The sequence below is a fragment of the Pygocentrus nattereri genome, chromosome 17 (assembly GCF_015220715.1).
Source record: "Pygocentrus nattereri isolate fPygNat1 chromosome 17, fPygNat1.pri, whole genome shotgun sequence".
Taxonomy (NCBI): domain Eukaryota; kingdom Metazoa; phylum Chordata; class Actinopteri; order Characiformes; family Serrasalmidae; genus Pygocentrus; species Pygocentrus nattereri.
Window position 1 is genome coordinate 29,897,495 of NC_051227.1, and position 24,890 is coordinate 29,922,384.

General features: G+C 38.7%; 4 protein-coding genes across 6 annotated transcripts; 3 read left to right on the forward strand and 1 right to left on the reverse strand.

The window, feature by feature from the left end:
* Positions 1 to 957: 957 nt before the first annotated feature.
* Positions 958 to 12,087, forward strand: zgc:101731 (SNARE_SNAP25N and SNARE_SNAP23C domain-containing protein). The gene is made up of 8 exons (XM_017694762.2): positions 958 to 1,073; positions 5,790 to 5,874; positions 7,897 to 7,938; positions 9,339 to 9,387; positions 9,732 to 9,843; positions 10,859 to 10,996; positions 11,086 to 11,230; positions 11,377 to 12,087. The coding sequence occupies exons 2-8, from the start codon at positions 5,803 to 5,805 to the stop codon at positions 11,440 to 11,442; spliced, it is 624 nt and encodes a 207-aa protein (XP_017550251.1). The 5' UTR covers positions 958 to 1,073; positions 5,790 to 5,802; the 3' UTR covers positions 11,443 to 12,087.
* A 1,099-nt stretch (positions 12,088 to 13,186) lies between these two features.
* zgc:113149 (uncharacterized protein LOC541363 homolog) lies at positions 13,187 to 18,273 on the forward strand. Of its 2 annotated transcripts, none has more exons than XM_017694987.2 (5): positions 13,187 to 13,375; positions 14,514 to 14,691; positions 14,889 to 15,314; positions 15,421 to 15,474; positions 15,897 to 18,273. In XM_017694987.2, exons 2-5 carry the CDS (start codon positions 14,556 to 14,558, stop codon positions 16,346 to 16,348), a joined length of 1,068 nt encoding a protein of 355 aa, XP_017550476.2. In that variant the 5' UTR covers positions 13,187 to 13,375; positions 14,514 to 14,555; the 3' UTR covers positions 16,349 to 18,273. The 2 variants fall into 2 exon arrangements, with proteins under 2 accessions (XP_017550476.2, XP_017550475.2); XM_017694986.2 differs by having other exon boundaries at positions 13,188 to 13,379.
* A 105-nt stretch (positions 18,274 to 18,378) lies between these two features.
* zgc:171927 (uncharacterized protein LOC100124616 homolog) lies at positions 18,379 to 22,033 on the forward strand. 2 transcript variants are annotated; one of them, XM_017694988.2, is made up of 6 exons: positions 18,379 to 18,536; positions 18,960 to 19,032; positions 19,169 to 19,264; positions 19,716 to 19,811; positions 19,886 to 20,017; positions 20,902 to 22,033. In XM_017694988.2, exons 1-6 carry the CDS (start codon positions 18,523 to 18,525, stop codon positions 21,121 to 21,123), a joined length of 633 nt encoding a protein of 210 aa, XP_017550477.1. In that variant the 5' UTR covers positions 18,379 to 18,522; the 3' UTR covers positions 21,124 to 22,033. The 2 variants fall into 2 exon arrangements, with proteins under 2 accessions (XP_017550477.1, XP_037402693.1); XM_037546796.1 differs by lacking the exon at positions 19,169 to 19,264.
* A 1,548-nt stretch (positions 22,034 to 23,581) lies between these two features.
* LOC108425804 (gap junction delta-2 protein) lies at positions 23,582 to 24,664 on the reverse strand. The gene has a single exon (XM_017694761.1). It carries the CDS (start codon positions 24,662 to 24,664, stop codon positions 23,582 to 23,584), a length of 1,083 nt encoding a protein of 360 aa, XP_017550250.1.
* Positions 24,665 to 24,890: the final 226 nt, after the last annotated feature.

A 24,890-nucleotide genomic window follows, 5' to 3' on the forward strand; every position in this document is an offset into this window, starting at 1 on the left:
ACCTGACCTGCTAAAGAAACACAAACTATTATTTTTTAATTGACTTTGTGGTATATAGATATTTAAAGAGTAGCATTCTGAATAATTCAGCCATTAATATGTAAACAAAGTCATTTAGAGTGGTTTGATTGAAAAGCTCCAACCTAAAGTGTCAGAATTGTTCCACCGTGTTGGTGATGGGAACCAGACATCTGAAGAGCTTAATTTGAGATAAGATTTTAGCCAGAAATATGTTTATGAAGTCCATTTTTGGCAGAGGAGTGCATGCAGGGAATTGAAAAGCAAAACAATCTGCAAATTTATTTTGTCATTATTACCATTTTGCAATCATTAGCAGTACAAATGAAAACTCAGAAGACACATGCAGGTTTCATGGTTTTGCATGGTAAATAAAATGGCTATGTTGCAGTTTAGACATCGCAACCCCTGGTTCCTATCACCACCAGTGTAAAGAAATACGAGTCAATCAGTTTCTCTGCCATTAAACTTTCACAGCAAACCACTCCGAATGACATGGTTTGTATCTAAAGTTTTGAAAATTTGGTTGAACTCCCCTTTCAAACACAGATTTCAAATAAAGCCCACATGACTATATGAAAATGAAAAAAAAGTAGTAGGGTGCTTTTGAATTCCTAAAACTGCCTGTGAATTATTTATGTTAATTATAAAGGTCTATAAATGCATTTAGTTAATACATAAATTCAGGAGCAGGTCTAAGTTAATAAGACTAAAACACAAATCGGAGTGTTAAATAAAGCTGTCTTTGAGGAGGAAGCTAGTTAGCCGTTACTGGGCAACCACAGACAGCGGTCTGACCTACGCTCGAAGTGATTGATGCTTCAACAACCAATCGGCGTCGAGACTTCATGAACATCGCCACCAATAGCAGAGCGGCGCGCCGGGTGGGCGTGGCTTCAGCTTCACCTGAGCTGGAGTAGAGCTGAGCGAGTGGACGATGCTAAAACCAGATCCGTGAGCAAACACAGGTGCTCGAGCGCTTAGGAGGACAACTGCTTCGTGTGAGAGAGCAAGTGGAAGCTTCACAGCCATCCAGTTTCCCCTTTTTCCGAGAGGTAAGTCCGTATGAATTCCACATATTTGCAACTTTATTAAAATTGAGTTTGTGTGATTCCTGTTAACGACTCATACGGATAAACAGATGTTACGGCATCGCTGGTCATGTGACAGTCTGTGCCGTTGTCTTTAGGGTTGTGTAGGGAACGTTTTTGTCAAAAATCAGACGTTGGATACGCTGACGTCAGAAGTTTTGGATTTTCCTCTTGCTTTCTACCACAAACAGATGTGCAAAATCAAAGTTACTTCCAAATAAACTCGATTTTCAGCTAGATGAAGCTTTTTGTGTGAGGAGAGTGTTGTTTAGCGTGGTCGTTTCTGTTATGGTCCTGATTCTGAAGCTCAAGAAATATGAAATATGAAAACTCCACCTGTGGTTTTACCTCCAGTGTGGATGCCAGTCTGATGAATTATACAGGGGGACTGTTATACCCTGGGGAATGCTGTAGACTCAGAGGAGTACATCTTGCCCTTTTCAGAAGGGAATCAATAGGTGTTTTATGGTGACACATGAGAAAATGCTTCATAACTGATGGGTGTGTACATCAAGTATGTTAGTGGAAGACTAACTGGCAGGTGTGTTGACCAGGAAAATTGGTTGATTGATTGAAGTGTAATGATATTTTGTCTTTCGTCACATTTTTTAAAATTAAAGAAAGATTAAATAATCTTTTAATCTTTTAATTTAAGATTAAAGAAAGGCACTAGAGTGAGACTACAGGCACTCATAGGTTTTTAGCTGAGATGTGAAGCAGGAATGTGGAGGTTGCTCAGTATCTCCAGCTGTTTCAGCAGTACAAACATCATCTTAAATATCCAAAACTATAAATGTCCAGGCTTCAAAAGCACTGTCCTTAAAAGCTAGGTGAGGCAAATATGCATGTAGACATGAAAACAGACTATGAGGAAATGATTAGGAATGGAAACACACATGCACATCTGGTGTCTCCTGTGTATCTCCTACCCACGACCCTGTGTCAGAATCAGAGTCAACGTCAGAATCTTTGTTTGCCAAGTAAAAGATGTAGCCTACAATTAATTTGTGTTGCTGTAGAAAAAAAACAATCTTGTTACTTTTGTACTGCATTCGTGTTTTTATTGGCAGAAAACACACATACTGCCAAGATAATATAATATTATAAATTAAACTGGACTTATGCACAACTGCTATATGCTATGTGTAATACTGGTACTATACTGAACTAAAGCCATTTTATGTATTATTAAAAATAATTTGTGTGACTTGTGAGTTTTTATGTGTAATGTTAATTATTGTAAAATATTTAGATAGTTAGCTATAGATACAGATAAAAAGTAGACAAAGTAATTTCCTGGTAACATGCAGTGCAGTGTTACAAACAGTTTCATTATAAGTACTGCAGTTGTCTGTAAAGTATAGCACCACTGAGCCTCTTTAACTTCTATTGATGGTTCCATAAATAAAGAATCATTTATGATGGTTCAATAAACACATAGACATCTGTCCACTTTAAAGGTAGATTTCTGTATAATTCAATCACTGAGATGTAAACAAAGTCATTTGTGTAAAATGGTGCATTATAGAGAGACTTTGCAGTGGAGCTGATAGGAACCAAGGGTTGAAATGTCTACAGTGGTAATATAGCTATTTAATTTATAATACAAAACATCCTGTTTACTTATATGTGTCTTTTGATTTTTTATATATAATGTTGATAAAGGTAGTGTTGCTATTTTGCATATACAGTGTCCAATGTCTCAGGTATATTCACACACACACACACACAACTGGACACACAGATGTGTTAAAAAGACACCATATGTTATTTTAATATGCCTGTTTAGAAAGTGTATTATATCAATACATAACTACTGTAATGTACATTGCCTGTTATGAACAGTGCAGTCAGTACGTAATTGCACAGTAAAGCAGTTTTGGTTGTTTTAGCTCTATTATCAAGCACATTGGATTTGAAATGACACAATAACTATGAGGTCGAAATGCAGAATGTCAAATTTAATGTGAGGGTATTTACATCTATGTTGGGTGATATAGGGCCCTTTTTCTGCTCAAGCTGTCTCCCAGCATGTTGCCTTCCCAGAGACAGTCTGTAATTAGGATGTAATTATACTTGCATTCAGCCACAGCATCTGCAGCTCTTCTTTGTGATATAGCCCATTCTATATGTGATCTAAAATACATGAATTTTATTGTTTTAGTCTTAAATTGAATGCCATGAAGCTACCATCATGATACAAGTGATGCAGACATAATATCAAAATTGACCTTTTTAATCTTGTCAATCATGTTCCTGGTCATATTAAGCACAATTCGTTATATCATCAAAAAAAGTACATGTAAATAACCTGATAACTGCCTGCAGAAAATCAGATTTTGTCAGTAATCCGATCAACACATTCACATACACTTAACGAGTCAGATAATGGGAAAACTCCGGGTCTACACGAGTCAGGCAGTAATCGGATTTCTGCTTTGCAATGAGCTAATAAACTAACAAAAGACAACTTGACATAAACGTAATGTAAAACTTAATGCCTTGGCATTTTTTAAAACATTGAGCAACTTTACTTAAAAATATGAACATACATCATCTAGAAGATGAAGAATATTTAAATCTTTAATTTAATCAAGCATAAGGTTGGTTTCAACGTCACTCCAAAAGTGTTGTTTTTTGCCATCTTATGGCAATGCTGCTTGCTTATTTCCAGTACCATGGTCTGTTTTCACACATACGCAGGCTGAGAAAACTGAGAAGCTCAAGTAAGAGTATATGCATGGTTGGTATGGTGTAGTGGGTAACACCACTGCCCTCTACGCTGTACACTTAGCTTCAATCTCTGGCCTGGCAAGCATCCTACACTATACCAATAAGAGTCCTTGGGCAAGACTCTTAACACCACCTTCGCCTTCCTGTGTAAAAAAAAAAAAATCAAATTGTAACTCGTTCTGGATAAAAGCGTCAGCCAAATGCTGTAAATGTAAATGTAATATATGGACACTGAGAAATCTGAATACTGAGCTAAAATCCAGCTCTCTTAATCTGATTTCTAGACCTTACTCTGATCTAAGAAATAGCAGTGTGCTGTTTACATGACCATTTGAATAATCAGATAACTGCAAAAATCTGATTAGGATCGGATTAATGAGTACATGTAAACCATAAAACTCCATCATACTGTAGTGACTTTTTGCCTGCTACTAAAAGGTCTTCTGATTCAGCATCTTCTGATTGAACTGTGCATCAGCTGGCACAGAATAATAATATATAAAAAAAAGTAATATCATGTTTCGACTCCCTCTCCCACCACACTCACATATCAAGCAAAAATATTAGATATTAATATTAGCTAGATCAGAGTGCCTACCTAACAGAGTTTCACCATCCTTACACAATCATTCACCACCCAAATAAAACCTACTCTGTGGTGATCCTGTGGGGGTCCTGACCAATAAAGAACAGGGGAAAAGGAGGCTTACAAAGTATGTAGAAAAACAGATGGACTACAGTCTGTAATTATAGAATGTGAACCTATATGGTAAGTGGAGCTGAAAAAATGGACACTGAGTGTAGATACACAGAGATGGTTTTGACCACGAGTCTTACGAAAACAACAAAAGTTCTAACTTCTGACTTTCTTCCTATGACATCTTTAGAGGGCAGTGGTGAGTAGCGTTTGTTTATTTGAGTTTGAGCTGTTTCTATCATCATTTACAAACCACTACTGGGAAGCAAGCAAGTCATTTTTGCCATTTAAATAGAGCCTTGTACTTTAATACAACTTAACTGCCTTTCAAATAAACACAATTAAGTAACTGGCATTTATATGGCAAATAATTGTCAGCTAAAATTGATGATTGTGATAGGCCTTCATGAAAACTAATTACGTGCAGTATTTTACCAGAAAGCTGCTAAAAAGTTTTTTAGCAATTAAAAGAACTAGAAGTATTAATTATTTCTTTTTTATTATTCTACCAAGCCTCAGACAGTTCTTTGAGATGTGAAACCCCTAATCAGGCTTTTGATTCTGTGCATTACAGCAATAGTTGCAGTCTGCTATCAAAGCAAGACCATAACTGTTTACAGTAAAAATGAACATTTGTTTGTCATGTTTCCACTGAAGTAACCATGCAGTCGTTTAGTTTCCCTTAAACAAACTTGTTCAAAATGTCTAGTTTTTCAGACTTTCATTCACTGAATAAAGGAGCACTTATTTTATTTTTGCCTCCAATATAATAGATTTAATATCAATGTTGTAATAAAGAATAAACTGAACATTTATCTTCTGAACCTCACACACCAGTAGTCCTTTGGAGGAGCCTACAGAGACTTTATTTAGTACTCTAGCACTCACTCGTCTAACTGAAATGTTCTGCATTTGGTGGTTGGTGAAGGTTTTTGATCATTTGATAATTTTAGGTTCATTATGATGTATAATTTACCACCTTCACCATTCTTGATTTGTTATTCACCCTGCAATTAATAAATGAAGGCCGCTGTGCAGCATGAGGCAGAGTGCAGTACACCCAGACACTGCAGTAGGTTCAGACCTGCTGGGATCTTATTTACTTAAGCGTTTACTTTATCGAGTGTTCTGTTTTCATCCGTTGTAACAGACCAATTATACCTTGTAGTCTGAAGCCATGGTGCAGAGTGTCTCCAGTCTAAGAATAACTATGCTTCTGTCCTCCCTTGTTCTTTAAATTTGCCATATAGCACTGAATCTAAGATGGCTGCCGACTCCCCCCCAAGATCTGAGGTGGAAGAGCTCCAGAGGAGGGCTAACCAGGTGACAGATGAGGTAACACCACCAGCAAAACTTTTAAGTATCTTACGTTAAAACTTTTTGTGGTGAGATGAGAACAGTGTTGCCCATCACCTGAAAACTGGTCATGTTTTTTTTTTATTAGTTTTTTTTTTTTACACCAGACTAGGGCCAAACTAGGACACTTAAACTTCAAACAAAAGTCTAGTAAGTTATTACACTGTACTGTACTATTAGACTACTGTCCTTTCAAACATAATTACATAATTACATTTCATTACATAGCTAGTAATGCAATGAATTACATTTATCTTCATTTTAAATTCTATACTTATTTTCTGTATATCAACAGGTTTGAGTCCTTACTTACAACTTTTTCTGTTTGTTTCTATGTCAAGAAATAGCAACAACATGAATATTTGTTCCACCCACAAAACAAGGCTGTATGGATAACACTACATTTTCATCAAATTCAAATCATAACCCAATGTGTCTTCTTTTTTTCTTATGAACACAATATATTGAGTGAAAGTTTAGAATCTGCCTTCCCAAGAAAATTTCTCTGCTTGTTTCAAGGACCTGTCAGAGAGAAATAATTTACAATCAAATTCCGCATTAGATGTCATTAGTCATGACTCAATCTTAAGACTTATGATTTATTTTGTTAGTTATATAAATTATTTGTTAACTACTATGAAACAGAAATGTAAGTAATGTGAGGACCTGAAAAAGACACTCAGGCCTAAATAAAAATGTAACCATTGCTCTATCTGTTGTAAACACACCTCCTTGCCTTCTACAGTGGTGCTGCAGTAGTATCTAGCATGAGATTTCCTGATTTAAAGACTAGGAAGACCCCTTCTGATGTCTCTAGAAGTAGATTTTGAAATACTACTTTTTGATTTTTTTTTTCTGTAGCTGACTAAATTATTCCTTCAACAAAGGAAAACATGTAATGACCACTTGAGGTGCTCAATCACTGGTGACACCTAGCACCCCAAATGTCATTTTTAGCGTTTAGATCTCTGGCTAGCTGTCAGCACATTTTGTCTGATAAAAAACACAGCAAGAGGCTGATGTAGTAAATTTGGTTGGAGTCCTTCCTCCAGTCACTCCGATCAATGGAGATGTATTACGACTCCTTGAAAAACCTATTTGTTATTGCTAAAATCAGCATCCATAAAATCCAAATGAATGATGAACTGGCAGTTGAGCATCACTGGTTGCTGCAAGATAACTTTCTTTAACTAGTTTACCTTTTACATTCTCGTTATAACTGGCTATATTGTGCACTCACTAGAGTAACTTAATATTAGGCTTAGGAGCTGATCAAAAAGCTAACCAGCTAATGCTTCAATTAGCCCGTTAGATTTCTGTAATGAAAGACCGACATCAATTTCAAGCCTTTAAAGAAGTAGCTAGTTAGCATAATGAAATGTTAAAGAATATCCAGTATAGTGCCAAGCTAACCCTGCTAGCTTGCCATGAACTTACCATGGTGAACATATTAGGGTCAGGATAATCATTATCATAGTATTTTTTTGGTTATGTATCATGTTGGGACATTTTGACATATTAGGATATTATTAATATATTATTGTCTGTTTAAGCTTCACAAAAAGTTGCTCAGAGCATCACTGGAGCACAAAAATAACATGAATAGCAAAAATGAAGGCCTTCTCAATAAATGTGCTGGAAAATCAGTAAAAATGCTGATCCTTATTGTTGGACTGCAGGGAATCTGTACTGTATGATTAGGAGATAAGTGAGCATACATGTCTCAATTATTACTGTTCCACTGACTTGTCTAGCAGTGGTGACATCACCTCTGCCACTCCATTAGGTAAAGGTTACTGCAGTTCTCCTCTATTCCCCTCTCATTGCTCAGCAGGGAATATGACACGCTTTGTAATCTCCTGCATGAACAGCGCTAGACGTCATGAACAGAGCTGTGCAAGTGCTGAACAGGTGGTTTCTGTGAAACAAAACTATTAATGGTGATTACTGTACTTACATCTAGTCAAGCAGTTTGATCCTTGGTTTTTCTCTTGTCTCCAGTCACTAGAGATCACCAGAAACATGAGGCTTCTTTTAGAAGAGGTGAGATCTCCCTTCACTGTCTTTTCAAATTCATCCAGAAGACACTCATTATTATCACTGGTCATGATTGATAATAACAGGCTCATTTTTATGCCAAACTTTAATGTAGTATCTGACCAAAAGCAGGGGTTTATTGAAGTGAACAGAGAGCTCAGGCTATGTCAATGGCATTTCCCTTCTGCGTGTGCTCTGAGTTTATTACCATGCTTGTGAAAAGCTGTTTTATGTATCCAGACACGTTGCCATAATAGACGCGAATAAGCAATGGCTCCAGTTCTTTGTTTTCTATAAAATGGATCCTTTGTGCCAGCCCCTGGCCATAGACACACACCATGCTGCTGGAAATAAGAACACCTGTGATGTGTTTAAACACACATATGCATGCGCACACACACTTTGTAATTAGGGACAACCGCACACAATATTAAATCTGGTAAGACACTTTCATCTCCATGTAGACACACAGTGTGGTTATCCATGCCATAGTATAAGAATATATGGCAACACTTTACTGCAGGGCAGTGTTCATAAAGCTACATCACACCTACACAAGCCCTTCATGACAACTCACATAAACCTACATATACACTAATAAAGGCTTCCACCAGGCCAACTCTGGTGTCACGTTGACATAGTGTCTGTATCAGGTGACATTAGGTTGTGCTGATACTTTGAGGATTGAAATGACATTGCACATCATGACAACTGAGTCTATAGCTCAGTATATGCTTCAGTGACATAATACTGATGATGTAACATAGCTTGGCAAGTCTGAATGGTTTAACAAATGTGAGCATTTTTATGGCTTTTAGATAAAGTGAGGTTCATTTTGCTGTTTATAAGATTTTTATGAATCCTTATGCAAACTTTGTGACACTGTAGTTGCAGAGTTATGTGTTTGCTCTAGCCTTTAGGTTTAATGAGTTTTCTGTTGCATGTAATACTTCTATGATTACCATAGCACTGTAAAGACACAGGTAAAAAATGACATTGTGTCAAAATTTAATTACATTTTTATTATAACTGTGAACAAAGAAATGAGTTGTGTATAGAGTTGCCGATGATTTTTAAGTGATTGATAGGGGGGTTGTTGAGTCATCTAGGGACTCACAAAGGTGGTCAAACTTACTTTACATTTTATATTAGTTGTACAAGAAGTTTTCATGTCAATGTTAGAACAAAATGACAAATACAGGTACTTCAGAGCATCTTTTTGAAGTGCTCACTGTTTTTAACAGTATATCTATACGCTTTATTGTGGAACAGTCCAATAGCTTGAACACATGTATTGTATAGTTTTATGTACTTTCACATTGTATATTCATTTGTATTCACACATATTAATTCATGATATTTATTTGTTGCTTAATATAATGTACATTGTAATATATTTTCAACAGAGCAAAGATGCAGGGATCAAGACGCTGGTCATGCTGGATGAGCAAGGCGGTAAAGACATAATCATTCTCTCCATCTATATCATGGTATTGTCAGTATGTCACAACTCTTGACCAACTGCAGCATTAGCCCTGTTTAATTAGATATAGTGTAGTGCAGTATTCATTAATATGGTCATTTTTGGTACTATTTTTTAAACGTGGCACTATTTTCCTTTTTTGTCTGTTCCAACTGAAACCTCAGAAAAACTAAACATTGTAATGCATATTTTGTATCAAAAAAGTGTCTCAGTAAATGATGCTATGTCTTTGCCATGTTGCCTATCACTAATTTCATGTTGACAAAAGTGTGTTCATGCTTAACCCCATTAAACCGTTTTTTTTTTTTTTTCTCAGAGCAACTGGAGCGGATAGAAGAGGGTCTGGACCAGATCAATCAGGATATGAGAGAAGCTGAGAAAAATCTCACAGACATGGGCAAATGCTGCGGCCTGTGCTCCTGTGATAAGTACGCCATATCTCTTTCTTCAGCTGCATGTCTGGGTGCCTTCCAGAAAGTTTTACATGCAGTAATTAGATGAAAAAGTAAACGTACCCACATCAGCCATGTTTTAGAGTTTGATTCTTAGTTTTTTTACTGGAGCGTTGCAGCTAATGTATCTAACAAGTATCCATCCATCCATCCATCCATCCATCATCTTCCGCTTCTCCGGGGTTCGGGTCATGGGGGCAGCATCCTGAGCAATGAGGCCCAGACCTCCCTTTCCCCAGCCACTTCCACTAGCTCCCTGGGAGGGATTCCGAGGCGCTCCCAGGCCAGCTGGGCAATATAGTCACGCCAGCGTGTCCTGGGTCTTCCCTGGGGTCTCCTCCCCGGTGGACTTGCCTGTGACACCTCCCAAGGGAGGCGTCCAGGGTATCTAACAAGTAATGCAAGGTTATATTCTACTACTTAGCACTGTGCAAATATATTGCTGGTGCTGGAACGAAACCTTGTATCTCCATTTTTTGACGTTTTGAAATTTGAAAATACCAGTTGTCCTTTACATTGTCTGTAAATTTCATGATAAATGGGCCAAAATAAATAGTTCAGAACGACTTAGGAAAATGTCTGGTTCCATTGACATACATTAATAGTAAAGTGTGTTTTTTGCTTCTTCTGTAAAGTCATCATTTTGGAGATTGGCGGCTAAATGCTGTTTTAGCACTGTTACGTACTTTTTACCATTTTTCTAGGTATGAGTAAGTCATATTGTGTTCGAAAAAAGAAGCAAATTGTGTACATTTGATTTACTTGGACTATCACTTTATGCTTAACCAATAAAATTTCTAAATATTAGTCAGGCATGAATAGCAATTTAACAACTCTTAATTAGCCTATTCAGTAACAATTTTTAAATTAATATGCAAGTTATGTAGTTATGAAAGTGAGGAATTGATGTCTAAAGTTTCCCTCTTAAGGGAAGAACTGGCAGATCCAAATGACTGGTTTATTAACTGTCTTGTCACATGAATGTTCAAAGGCTGAAAGACTTCGAGGCAAGTGGAGCATATAAGAAGGTGTGGGGTAATAATCAGGATGGCGTGGTGTCAACCCAGCCCCCATCCCGTGTGGTGGATGAGAGGGAGAAGATGACCATGAGTGGTGGATATATCAGAAGGTCCTAGAATGTTGCTTTCCTTTAAAACAACAAAGACTTGAACTTCTGGTTGAAAGTGACTTGACAGTGTGTGTCTTTGTGTCCACCAGAGTGACAAACGATGCCAGAGAGGATGAGATGGAGGAGAATCTGGCCCAGGTCGGCAGCATCCTCGGCAACTTGAGAAGCATGGCACTTGACATGCGTAATGAAATTGATACTCAGAACACCCAGATTGAGCGCATACAGGGGAAGGTCAGTGTTTTGTTTAGGTGTACGATTTGTTTTAATTTATAAAATTGATGTTTTAATGTATTGTCCTATTCAGGCCATTTAAACATTTGTAATCCATCCAGCAACATGAATTATTAAAGTTGTGTTCTTGTCCCATTCTTTTGCAGGCCATTGTCAATGAGTCTCGCATCAATGAGGCCAATCAGAGGGCTAACAAGCTAATATCAAGATAAAACGGAGGAGAGATGGCAATTGGATAAACAAGTTTACAAGTGTATACATCTGGAACACAAAATGCAGCCCCAGGCTTTCTCTCATTTTGAAAGCAACTGACCATAGAATGTTGTTTAACATACGTAACCATGTGCATTAAGATTAACATAGCTGTATTCATCTATTTTCCACATTTGTAACTTTCCATAATAATAACAATAATAAAAATATTAGAGCACATTTACTATAATGTAAACCAGTTCTTTGGTTGCTGTTTGAAACGCTTAGTCTATGTATTTTATAATATCTTTGTTAATTAATTTTATGTATGCATATTAAAGGTAGCTACATGTTAATGACAACCTATGTCAAAAGTTTTCTTATTGGCTACAAATAGCAGCGCAAGTGTGTCAATAGCTTATATACCTGTGCCTCTTTGAACTGGCATGAAACAGGCTCAATGCAGATTTGTGTTCTGTTGTGCATTCTCAAATTACTCTTGTGGAGAGCATCATGCCAAGAAAACACTGAGTGTAAAAAGTGCAAAACTGAGAAAGCCTGTACAATGTGACTGTCCATTTGTGTTTTTAACAATTATTCTGCATTTGTTTGTAATAAATACTACACATTGTGCAGTGGGTTTGTACATAGCTACTGCCAAGTAATGCATGCTCCTTTCGCCTTCTTTGAGTAATTATGGCAGATTGGAGACTCTCACTAGCCCCATCTGCTGGAGAAAAGGTGAACTCAAACGATGCTGTTGACCTGCGATGCGAGGCACAAGCTCAAAATGGAGGCTTGCGAGCACTCTCAGGCCCAAATCTCTACGAATGAACTCGTGGTTGTTGTTCGATGTTTGCTCCTGTAGTTTTGCACCTGAGCTATGGATGCAAATGTAGTTAACGTGTAGTGGACATTTTTACCCTGCCAAGTATTATGCAAACTGAATGGCTAAATCATAACGTACTTCCCTCAAATCACACGGTTATTTCTAAGACTTGCTTATTTCTGACACTGAATGACCTACTGTTAGCTATTAACATGTACGTCACCACAGACGTTAAATTCGGGCTTCAATATGACAGCTACAGCTATTTTTAAATGTGAACACGCAATTTTTGAAGGTAACAGTGTACCACACAGGGTCAGACATCATGTAAGCCAGTCTATTTAAGCTTCTTTAACAACGCCATGGTCTGGGGCAAATGTGTAATGATTTAGGCAGTCTGTATGATGCTAATTGGTGGGGTATATTTTCGTAATTGGCTGCATTAGCCCCAGTGCAAAACTACAGAGGCAAATTTAGTTTAACAACATATCTTGGCTAACGGATTACGTTTGGTTGAAGGGTGAAACTGTACTGGGAAGAAATCAATTTTTTTATGATTGTTATTATTATTATTATTGCTGTGTTTGTCTTCTTATGTGTGAAATGATTTTAAAAGATTCTATTAACCCATGATTAAATAACTAATATTTGTATATATATTTGTATAAATTCATAGCAGAACAGCTACTGTGTTAAACCGTGTTAAACCGCCAGGCTAGCTTGCGTGAATTCAAAATGCCATCATTAGTACTAATGTAATCAGTTACGCTGTTCAGTACTAAAGCACCCATCATTACTCAGACTGTCATTCAGTGCCTGTACGACGTTTTTGCGTCACGTGGGCTCAACCCCTTCCTAACAACGAAATAATTTCGTTAATTAGCGCGCAAGCTATGACACGGCGCAGTTTTTTTTCCATACGCAGTAACCATGGAGACCGCGCAGTCCATGTCAACGCCGTTAACTTACGCCGGTGAATGTGCGCAGAGAAAGGGAAAAAATGACGTAGCTAGCTGAGTCTGCGCGACGCGGGGGATCTCTCTGACTCTACGAAGTTTTCGGACATGAAACCGAGGGCGTATTCGTCCATTTGGCGATAATTACGGCAACGCCGAAAGGTTTATGTAGGTAAATGGGAAGTTTGTTACGCTGTGTTTTAATGCCCATAGTTAACATTCGTCGCGAAAAAGAGCATTTCGTGAAGGAGCTCTTAGTAAAAACCCGTTCGTTGGAGCCTCGGGACTTTGCTTGCTTGCTATCCTAGCTAGCTAGCTAGCTAGCTGCGAACACGGCAATAACAATAACAGACCCGGCCCTAGCAGTAACCTGGTTACCCAGCTGAAGTGTGTACGTGTCCGACAGAGATGTCGGGGACGGCGAACGTGTCCCAGCCTCACACTGCCTGTCTGGTTCACCTTTAAGTCTGAAACAGTGACTGGGCGAAGGCTGTGTTAGCTGTGGGGAGCGCCCGACTGCGATGGCGTTTGTCGGTTTCTCGATATCCCTCAACGCAGCGAGCACAACAAAGAAGCAGGAAGCACTGCGAGACCTGACGAGGCGCTGCGCGCGCGCGCGCGTTTGTGCAGTGTGCGAGTGTGTATGCGTGAGTGTAATCACTCCGCAATTAGATGTAACGCTTAATTTAAAGCAAAACGATCCTGGAAAAGTCGCATTGTCTGCTTGATTCCCCCCTAAGCTCCGTCTGTGTTTTTAAGGATCCGCCTCTCCACCACACACACAGCGGGCACATGGCATTCATTAACAGGGGATTTCTTTTCGGATTGGTAATAAATTCATTTGCGTGATGAAAGCTGGTGTGACTTTAAATAAAGCCGAGGACCACACATCTAAGCAAGTCTGACTGCATAATTCCTTCTCATCACATCCGTATCCCAGTTATACTTAGCTACAGATTCTCACGTTATGTTTGTAAGATTGTTTTGCTTTGATGAGCGTGTAGTCTTTAAAAATTGTAATGAATCTCTTAAAGCAAAAAATATGCTCGCTTTGTTTGCAGTTTTTTTCTTCTCCAAATAACATTTCTTTACACCAAGCCCCTGGATAGATTCTAGACTGTTCTTAAGGTAGAATGTACTGCAAATGGTGTTCAGTACTGTAAGGAAATGAGAAACTAAGCTTGCCACATGTTGCTACATCTAACCATGTTGTTTAAGATGATGTACAGCAGTGGTACATTTTGCATGGTTGTGGCATTTAAGGAGAAGGCTCTAAATCATATAATACAATCTAATGCTTTTATAGGGGTCTTTGTATTTGGGGAGGAAGAGATTTGTGTGACGGAAGATGTCTGGCTATCCCTATTCATATGGTGGGTCAGCAGGGGGCTCAGTGCGCTTTAAGAAAAGGAAGTCACGCTTCACCTTCCCTGAAGTCCAGCTGCTGCTGACTGAGGTCAAGAATAATCGCCACATACTGGTTGGTAAGTATGAAGGTTCATATTCACATTCAGTTCAACATCTATAGATTTTAAATACTTAATGCTTTATTCTTCTTTGGTTGAACATTTCTGCCACATGCAGTGTGTATGCATACAGATATTTATGTGTGTAGACCTACAAAGTGATCTTATACAGGTGTCATGTCCATCATGTTCCATTGATACATGTCTCCAAACAGGTAAATTCAACCAGGGTGTCTCAGGTGATGTGAAGAAGCGAACGTGGGCCACCTTGACAGCTCGCATCAACGAGATCAGCGAGTGTCACAGAGAGATTATTGAAATTATTAAGAAGTGGTCAGACCTCAAATGTGACACCAAGCGCAAAGTCGCAGCCATGAGGGCTTCTGGGTTTTCAGCTGCCCGCATTGCCCAGGACCTTTCGCCTATTGAGTCCATGGTGCATCAGATCCTGCAGATGCCCCCACCTGCAGATAAATTCGCACTCATGGCAGACCACCTCCCAGATGAAGATGAGGACAGTCAAAGCACCCTCAGGATGTCACAGGACTCCCCTAGCATGGCAAATGGCAGGCTGCCAGTCCAGCCACTGGGCATGCCTGTTCTACCTCCACCCCCATTGCCCCTGGATGTGATGTACAGTAGTGAGTGCTCCACAACTCACATGCTTTGTTATTTTTGGAGTGTTATGTTACATGGTGTTTTATGTTGTTACATTGTCATAAAATTGTTCTTGAATTGTCTTAACAGATGACTCTGCAGTGCCCCTTACTGACTTCCCATTTGACCCATCAGGTAGAGAAGGTAAGCTGTAGTCAATAGATATTTGACCCTCATTTTATAGGACTTACCGAATTTCTGTGTTGGATACATCAGTAAAGAATTTCTGGGACAATAGTGATTATAGATACCTAGCTGAGACTGATACCAGCTTTATTTTGCATTAAACATGTATACACTGTAATCCACACTTGAAATGAGTGTTAGACAGGTTAAAACTCTACAGATGCTAGCTGCTAATGCCTTGCATTCTTTGGGTTATCTAGGTCATTGTGATGAGTTTTCAAACAATTCCCTCACTATGTGTGAAAAAGTAAAAAAAATACAATATTGGGCTGAAAATAATAGTTACATTTTCTAATTTATTAGCAAATAATACTTTGGCTGCTGATACATTGTGTACCCCTGTACAGTGATACTCACATTGTTGCATCCTTCCTCCCCAGACCAAAGCCAATTCATTGAAGCTGGACGCCAATCTGATGGAAGTGCCACTTTTCATGACCCATCTAGTGCTGACAGGCAATGCATCAGAACTGAAACCCAGCAGCAGGCCTCCAGCAACAGTGCAACTCATGCAGGAACCTCTTCCCACATAGCACCTCCTCGCCCGCCACCCAGGCCAGCCTCAGTGGGCCCGGGCAACCTGCAAGAGCACCTGGCCAAGAGTGCCTCTCTCAGCCTGCAGGAGCAACAGGCCACCACTGTGCTGATTGGGACGCTGTCCCGATCCCTTGAGTCACTGTCCGAGTCAGTGCAACGGCTAGTGCAGACGCAGCAGCAGTTTGCCCAGGACACTCTGCGTCTGCAGCGAGACACACTACATGTGCTGCGTGACTTTTCCACCACCACCCTGGCACTGCTGCAGGACAAAGACAAGGCCAATGGCCGGCCTTAAGACCTTCCCTTTGCCTCACTAGATGTGGTCTACCAGTACCCACCCTAGCAGTGAGCTGTGTGCCTCATGAGCTGTAGAAATAGGGGGGTCACCAATGAACTAAAGCCCACAGTGCACCGATCCAACATTCCTTAAAGAGCAGGACTGGGTTGCACCAGGTGTGCGCAGGTTTATACGTAAGTTGGGGCATAAAGTCTTCGCTAAATCCTTTGTTTACACTAGTTAGTTTCCAACTTCCTTTTGCTAAATTTGGTTGCACCACAAATCCACAAGTCATGTTTTAACTAGTAACAAATAACTAATGTGTATGCCACTTTAATGTAATGATAACGCGTTCAGAACATGCTATCATCATGTTCATTATGATGATAACATGATGACTTCTGGATAACCAACACAACAGCAGCCTCAATTTAGCTGGAGCTGGGGAGCTGGAGCTGTGGGTGTGCAGCTTCATGCTCAGTGTCAAAACCAGGCCGGTGATTAGAGCTGTAAGTAAAATCAAAACATATAGAGTTTAGAATTTTTAGTTTAGTTAACCAAAAAGGTTTTTGGTCTTTTTTGTGCTTTCTAGATGGTTTCTGATGGTTTCCTCAAAAATTACATCTGCTCAGAGAGAGGTGTAAATATTTAGTAACTACTAAGCTCAACATTAAAACTAGTTTGTGTGGTGCTATGCATCCTCATTTAGTAAGGCATAAACCTAAACTTAGTAAACACTTACAACTAGCCTATGTTTCAACTTATGCACAGCTGGTGCAACCGGCCACAGGGCACTTCCATTCCCAAATACAACAACAAGCCCAAATGCAGGTGCACTATAGCTGTTTGTGATTGTTGGGAGAATCTAGAATGTTCTTATCTTTTCAGACTGTTCTAAAAAGTTCTCCCACTGATCCATTTGATAAGTCCCTTTCTTAAACACTCTAAAACAAAAAAAACCAGTCTGAATGGAGGAGAACATTCTAGAATAGTGCGAATGTGGGAGAACCTTCTAGACCATTCACACAGTGATACGGCACACCAAACGTTTAGATCTGTTAGTGTTTGTTGGGCAGTGTTGAGTCATTGTCCTCTGGGCTCGAGTTCTGCGCCTCAGGAGGATGTTCTGCTGTAGTGTCATGAAACTTCCCTTGTAGGAATTTATTCCTACATGCACTAAACCCTGCGTACTCTGTTCAGGAGCCTTTTAAAACGAAATCTCTCATATCTCCAAATACCAGAAACGGAAACGTGAGAGGATACATCAAGAATATTATATGGAAAAGTAGCATTAGTAGAAGAAGCTGTCATTCATATTAATAATTGTTTATTACAGGTGGCTCTGTGGTTCTTGTCATTGACTGTTTGGACAAGTGAATTAACACGGTTACCTTAAATCGACAGAGCTTTATTTAATGATGCAATTGTAATGTAATTAAGCTAATTTAAGAGTACTACAATGGTTGTAAATTATAAGAGTGATATCTTTATCTCAAGTGCTCAGCTTGCAGTACTATGGAATAGTCACCATGTGGACCATACTGTATAGACTGGATTTTATTTCTTTTTTTCTTTATGTGCCAGTTCTCTGGTTTGTCAGAGTATAACACTTTCTTCCTGACCCAAAGGTTACGATTCAGATTTTAAAGAAATGTTTGGACTGTAATATATGTGGAGCACTGGGTTTTTACTAAGTGTGTGGCTCCTTTAACACTTACCTTGGTTTTTGTAATTACCTTTTAACTAGTCGTTACAGTAACGAATGTTACTGGCTGGTTGATGTGTTTCATGTTGCCTTTCCTGTTAGATTATCGTATAATTCTTGAAAATGTCCAAGAAGGATATCTTTGATGCAACTTTAAAAACACTGTTAAAGATGTTCCTGCTGTGATGGCTGCTGTAAAGATTGGAACAGATGAAAATAAACATCTTGTTACAAATGACAGTGTTTTGGAGACTGTCAGTACTCTATGCGCCTGCCGCTGTGACACTCTTGCTTTAAGACACAGGTAACAGCCTCTTTGTAACTCGATCAGTGGTTTTAATTATTAATGGTGCATTTTCTGGGCTCTCTGTAGTCTGTACTGTTGTTGCTGTTTGTCTGTTTGAAGGACGGAGACATAACGCAGCATTTAAGGAAATAAAGCGAGAATCTTCTCCTTTTTGGAACTGTGTCATTAAGTGGCTTAAACATGAATCCTGAGTAGTAAGTATTCTGTAGTCTGGTTGTTGTGGTGTGTAGAATGATGTGTAGTTGATTTGAATTTACTTCATTTTGCTGTTCGGAGTTATAAGCTCTGGCAAAAGTATTAAAAAAGGAAGTGCTTGGGTCACAGTTCAGCTTTATTGGGGGTGTCCTACTCTTGTTTAGCCTTATGCCTTTAATATAGAGGTAGTCCTTATGCCAGAAACCTCCTGAAAGAAGTGTTTGTTGAATTATGGATGAGTAAATGTGGTGTAGATAATGATTTTGCCAATGTCTATATGAATGCAGTTTAACTCACACATGAACATAATGTAATATGTTTATAATTTATTCAAAAATACAGATAGATTTAGACGTGTTACATTTCTGTATATGCTGGATGTAGTATAGGCTTGTTTGTAACTGTATCATGTTTTCTCTTAGTGACTACCTGTTCAAGCTGCTGCTGATTGGAGACTCTGGAGTGGGAAAGTCATGTTTACTCTTGCGTTTTGCGGTAAGTGATCATCCATTTTTGTCCTAGATATGTCTGATAAGTACTGTGTAAATCTAAGATTAGTGTATGATGTTTAGATAAACACTATTCATTTTGACCACACTTCAGTGTTGGTAATGCATGTTGATGTCAACAGGATGACACTTACACTGAAAGCTATATCAGCACTATCGGGGTTGATTTCAAAATCAGGACTATTGAGATGGATGGGAAGATAGTTAAACTGCAAATTGTGAGTAAAGTTTATGAACACTTTATTACACTCCACTATTCCGGTCCTTTTGTCCAGCCTGTACCTTAATCTCTGTTCAGGTTGTAGGATAATAGATTCTTCTGTTGGTCTACGAGTTGACATAAAGACGTAAAATACAAAGTTTTTCATGTTTCTTAAGCCAAACTGGCAAAATACATGAGATAAAATTGAGCAGATTCTTCATTTGTTCATTCCTAAAAGATTTTAGAGTTTGCCTAACTACTCAGGAGTTTAAGTCCCATCATTACCGTGATATTGCTATTTTGTCATATATAGTCATGGTACATATTAAGTAGGTTTACATTGCCCAATTTATATGTGATTTAACTAAAAAAATCTTTTTAATTTTAACAATTATTTATATTTTTATATTTCTTGGAATTTACATTAACATTACAAATTACATGCATTCTTTTTCTTACTGCCTCAGTGGGATACTGCAGGTCAAGAGAGATTTCGAACTATAACGTCCAGCTACTACCGAGGTGCTCATGGTATTATCATCGTGTATGATGTTACTGACCAGGTAATGACCATCTAGAGAGATGAATTAGTTATCATGTGAGACTTTCATAGATCTAAGCTTTATTGTGCTTGCAGGAGTCCTTCAATAATGTGAAGCAGTGGTTGGAAGAGATCGATCGCTATGCTTGTGAAAATGTCTCAAAGCTGCTGGTGGGGAACAAAAGTGATTTAACTTCAAAAAAGGTGGTGGATTTCACCACAGCAAAGGTATCTGCTTAAAGCTGTGTTTCATCAGTGACTCATTGACACTACACTCCATAAGTATTCTAACCAGAGTGTTAAAGCAGTTGTGTTTTACTGAAGTGTTATGTGTTAAAGGTGACAAGATCAATATGACACCAAAGAGTAGAATGTGAGCTTATAGGCTATTTATTGATATGTAGGCATTTTTGGGCAGATGTGCTTTGTCATTTTAACACTGTTTGTATCCACAAATTCGCTTTCTGTGAGCGTTGGGACATTTGGCTGTAAAACAGCATTTTAACTGGTTACTTGTTTCCATTTGCATTCCCTTGGTCCTTATTGGTGCCTGGCTTTAGTTTTAGTAAGCGCAAATAATGAATGTCTCTTAAAGAACAGCACACAGTCTGGATGTCTCCTGCCTGTTCGCATTAAAAGATGACTTCTCACCAATTTCTATACATTTCAACACATTCATTCATTTGAGGTGTAAAAGTCATTCAGAGTGGTCTGATGTGAAATGGTGCGAACCAGAGGTCTCAAATATAGCTATTTTAATTGCTGACCAGAGGCCCATGTGTGTTTTGAGTTAATGTTGATTAGGGTCAAATAGAAGTGGTAAATCCAAAAAAGGACTTATAACTGCCCTGCATATATTTTATAAAGCTTCTGAAAAATACTCTGAATGACTTTACCTCTAAACTATTTAATTATGCAGAACTGACAATAAAACACAACTGCCTGAAAATACATAAAATAAACGTTTTATGTCTTCAGTTCAATATACATGAATATTAATATTTTGATTCTAGTCATATATTTAGTTGTACTGTTTGTCAAACAGTTCACATATTGCATTGAATCTTTGATAATAGGCTAAGTATTGCCTTTTTTTACACATATTTTCCCAGGAATTTGCCGAGCCACTTAAAATCCCATTTCTTGAGACAAGTGCAAAGAATGCTAGCAATGTGGAGAAAGCCTTTTTGACAATGGCCTCTGAAATCCAGAAGCGACTTGGGGCAGACAGTGTTCAGAATGAGACTGTTAAAGTGGGAGCCAAAATAAACAGCGCTCCCCTGTGGCCTGGAGGACAGAGCAGTACAGCTGAGGAGGTCAGCACCTGTTGTTAGTGTTCACAGAGTCTTCCAATGTTAACAATGAATATTTTGTGAATCCATGTATTTTACAGTTTATACTGATGAACTGTGGCCTTACTGACCCATGAGCTGAGTTCTGTGTGATTTATTACTGTGTTTTGCTTCCTCACTGTTATGTTTCATTTTGAAGGCCCTACACATCAGATTAAACAACTAATGGTGCTTTTGTCTCTAGATTCTGCCAGTGGTGTTTATTATATATGCCAAATTATGTGCAAGCAGAAGTTTGCGCTCTTATGATCAACCTGGTCAGGATAAACTTGCAGTTCTGTGGGAATAGGTGCACACTGCACAATTTAGAAACATCAGCATTGCTGGTCATGTTGGTCAATGACAGTCAGTTATGACTAAATGATTATAGCGATCATTAAATTGATTTAAAGTGTAAATATCTTACGTGTAGAAGCAAATGTCTCAAAACAGAGGTGTACTTATTTTTACATCTTTCTAATGGAGTTGTTAAACAGCTTATTTATCAGTAAAATCAACATCACATAAAGGATTTATTCACAATGTTTTATGCATTTATATATTGTTCACATCACTCATGATGAACAAATGCTTAATACATAGTGAATAAACCTTTTAGGTTTGTGGGTTCACTTAAGCAAAAATGAATCCTTTACTAACCTCTATGTGAATATTCTCTGTGTATTTCTTAACTAAAATAATGATGTTAGTTGTTTTAGACACTTGATACTTTTGGCATCAAATCCAACACTACCAGAGTAAAAGGTTTCCAACCATCACTGTGTAGTATTGTTCCTAGAAGAGGTTTACCAAATAAGAAAAAAACATTTGGTGACTAAACGTGTGTTGGTTTAAATAAGTTTACTTCACAAAAGTTGTTAATAATTCTTAAAATAAAATAAAATAAAATATTCACGTTGTAATTGTGTTCATAGGCTTCTGAAATGTCTGCTGGAGTACATTAGTAATGATGTGTGAAAGAGTGAAAACACTGCCCTCTCTTGGACAAAGCTCAAACTATCATGTAAACAAAAGGGAAAATACAGCACACAGACTACAACATGCACCCAAATCAATTGATGTATTCTAAAAGTTACTAGCTTTAAAGACATTGGTGATCCAGTGCAGCAATATCACTTCGCAAAAAGAAGCTTTGGCATCCTTCATACATCTTTCATTCAGTTCTCTCATTTTGTTTTTACAAATATTTTGCAAGGATATATGTAGTCTAAAGTAGAGAAGACAAGAGTAAATAACTATTTTATATTTTTTAGGTTATCAGTACATATCTCCTTGTTTCCTTGAAAAAATTTGTAAATTTGTAAAAATATATATAAGCAATTACAATTTGAGAGCTTTGTAGATTTTGTGAGATATCAATGTTGCAATGTTGAAGTAGCTTTACAGTACAAACCACAGATTGCCACTACATGTATGAAACTGCTAACGTATTACACAGTGTTATACAAACAATGAGACAGTACCAGTCCAAGCAATCTGAGAAGCAATAAGACGATATCAGGGACCATGTCAAGCTTTTTTACTGACAGTGTAGTTCATTCACTATCAGTTCCAGACATTGCTTCAGGTCCACTCCCAAGTTCTAGATTATAGAAGTCAAAACTCATTTGATTTTTTTTTTTTTCAAAAATTGTAAATGATTCAAGCATTAAGATGTAAACAAAGTGATTCAGTAGGGTTTAAGGTAAAATACTGCACTGTAAAGAAACTTGCCAGTTCTGACTTTACAATGTTGGTGAATGGAACCAGAGGTCGCAAGTCTACAGTGCAAATATAGCCATTTTACTTGCTATCCAAAATGACCAATAAACCCACGTGTTTTTATATGTTTATAATAGGAAATAGTAATACAAAAAAATGTATTTTCTTTGCATGCTATTTTGCCTTATAACACCTTGCATGTATCTTTCCACCATAAATGTATTTTAAAAATTAACCCAAAAGCTCATTTGAAAACTACTGTAAAATAATACCTTGGGAATCAAACAGCATGTCCACAACCATTTTGTGTAATAGCTTTGAGTGAGGTAGCTTTTAGAGGCATTCACCACTTTGGGTATCTGGTTCCCATTACCACCACTGTCAACCACTTTGACTTGGTAAGTTTGTCTGTAACAGAGTAGTTAACATCAAACCACTCTGAATGACTTTGTTTGCATCTTAGCAGTTGCATTATGCAAAAATGCCCCCTTTAATAATAATGATAATAAGTTACATTTATATAGCGCCTTTCACAATCTCAAGGTTGCTTAAGAATACAGCAAAGAGCAGTAGATTTGACTTGGTTTCCTTGAGACTCGAGAAATTGCCTTTGGCCTCCCAGACCTCAAGTTCTTGAGATGTGCCATAGTGCTATAATACTATGAACATATTACTGTGACTCTCATACCAATGGTGTTACGGGAGTTACGGTCAGATGGAGTTGGCAACCCTAGGTGACTCATAACCAAGACTTCTTGCTGCTCAGCCTAGCCATGTTTGCTAGCTTTAGCCTCATGCGTTCTTTTTCCTCCGGGTTCCTCTTAGAGGTACACTCTACTGTGGAGTCTGTCTCGAAAGAAATGGCTGGTGCGTGCGACAGCAATGTGGTGGCTGTCTTCTTGTGGGACAGAGTGGCTGTGTGGGGCTGCAAGACCAGCCTGCCTCGCATAGAGTGCCTGAGCCTTAGCAGCAAAGGATTGTTGGGAGAATACAACTCCGTTTTGGGCTTGCAGCACAAGAAGCATGCAGTACACAGCATGCGGAAGATGTAGACCCAGCCCAAATAGTGCAGCTCTGCAATGTTGAGGAGGAAACAGCCCAGGCTGATGCTGAACATGAAATTCAGGAAGATGGTCTTTTCAGTAGCACGCGAGACAAAGCAGTCGGTTTGTGTTGGGCAGGGATAGGTTTCACAGCGATACAGATGTGGCACCTCGAAGCCAAACAGGTAGTACTGGCCCACCAGGAAGGTTATCTCAAGGATGGATCGAAGAACCACATGGATGATGTATATCAGCAGAACCTGGCTGGAAAGTTCTGTAGGGTCCTTGCCCACCTCCCTGAAGTCATCCTGTAGAAGACTCTGCTCCACACATTCCCCATCCTGGCCGGCCCACTCCTCACCCTGCAGCCCATAGGAAGGTTTTCCTCCATGATAGACATCACCTTGCTCGATGTACTCTCCAGGCAAGCTCTTGACCTCAGCCTCGGCCCTCTCTCTCTCAAGTTTCTCATCTTTGGTGATTTTATGGAGAACGTAGACAATATAGAAGATGGACGGAGTGGAAACCAGGACGATCTGGAACACCCAGAAGCGTAGGTGGGAAACAGGTGCAAAGGTGTCATAGCAGACGTTATTGCAGCCAGGCTGGAGGGTGTTGCAGGTGAACTTGGACTGCTCATCACTGTACACAGCATCTCCCACCAACGTCACCAGCAGGATTCGGAAGATCAGTAGGACCGTCAGCCAAATCTTGCCAATCACGGTAGAGTGGTTCTGAACCTCCGCTAGGAAGCGACCCAAAATTGACCAGTCCCCCATTCCTCAAAGACCAAAATCCAGTGGGTGGAAAAAAGCAGAGTAGTATAGTCAATGTCTTAATAAAATCTGCTAAAACCTAATCTAATTTTGTTGTTCTAATTATATATGAAGATTAAATGTCAGGCCAATACTTAATGGTGTCAGAAAGATCTGGCTTGTTACTCTGATGTTCAGAGAGAATGTTACATAATGTATGTCTATAAAATGTTCTTAAATATCATTATTA

Excerpts from the sequence above, each read along its gene's own strand:
- zgc:101731 (XM_017694762.2), top strand. The coding sequence starts at position 5,803 with ATGGCTGCCGACTCCCCCCCAAGATCTGAGGTGGAAGAGCTCCAGAGG. Across the intron at positions 7,939-9,338 it reads TGAGGCTTCTTTTAGAAGAG|AGCAAAGATGCAGGGATCAA; the intron begins GTGAGATCTCCC and ends TATTTTCAACAG. Across the intron at positions 9,388-9,731 it reads CATGCTGGATGAGCAAGGCG|AGCAACTGGAGCGGATAGAA; the intron begins GTAAAGACATAA and ends TTTTTTTCTCAG.
- zgc:113149 (XM_017694987.2), top strand. The coding sequence starts at position 14,556 with ATGTCTGGCTATCCCTATTCATATGGTGGGTCAGCAGGGGGCTCAGTG. Across the intron at positions 14,692-14,888 it reads TAATCGCCACATACTGGTTG|GTAAATTCAACCAGGGTGTC; the intron begins GTAAGTATGAAG and ends GTCTCCAAACAG. Across the intron at positions 15,475-15,896 it reads TGACCCATCAGGTAGAGAAG|ACCAAAGCCAATTCATTGAA; the intron begins GTAAGCTGTAGT and ends CTTCCTCCCCAG.
- zgc:171927 (XM_017694988.2), top strand. Across the intron at positions 19,033-19,168 it reads GTTTACTCTTGCGTTTTGCG|GATGACACTTACACTGAAAG; the intron begins GTAAGTGATCAT and ends TGATGTCAACAG. Across the intron at positions 20,018-20,901 it reads TGGATTTCACCACAGCAAAG|GAATTTGCCGAGCCACTTAA; the intron begins GTATCTGCTTAA and ends ATATTTTCCCAG.
- LOC108425804 (XM_017694761.1), bottom strand. The coding sequence starts at position 24,664 with ATGGGGGACTGGTCAATTTTGGGTCGCTTCCTAGCGGAGGTTCAGAAC.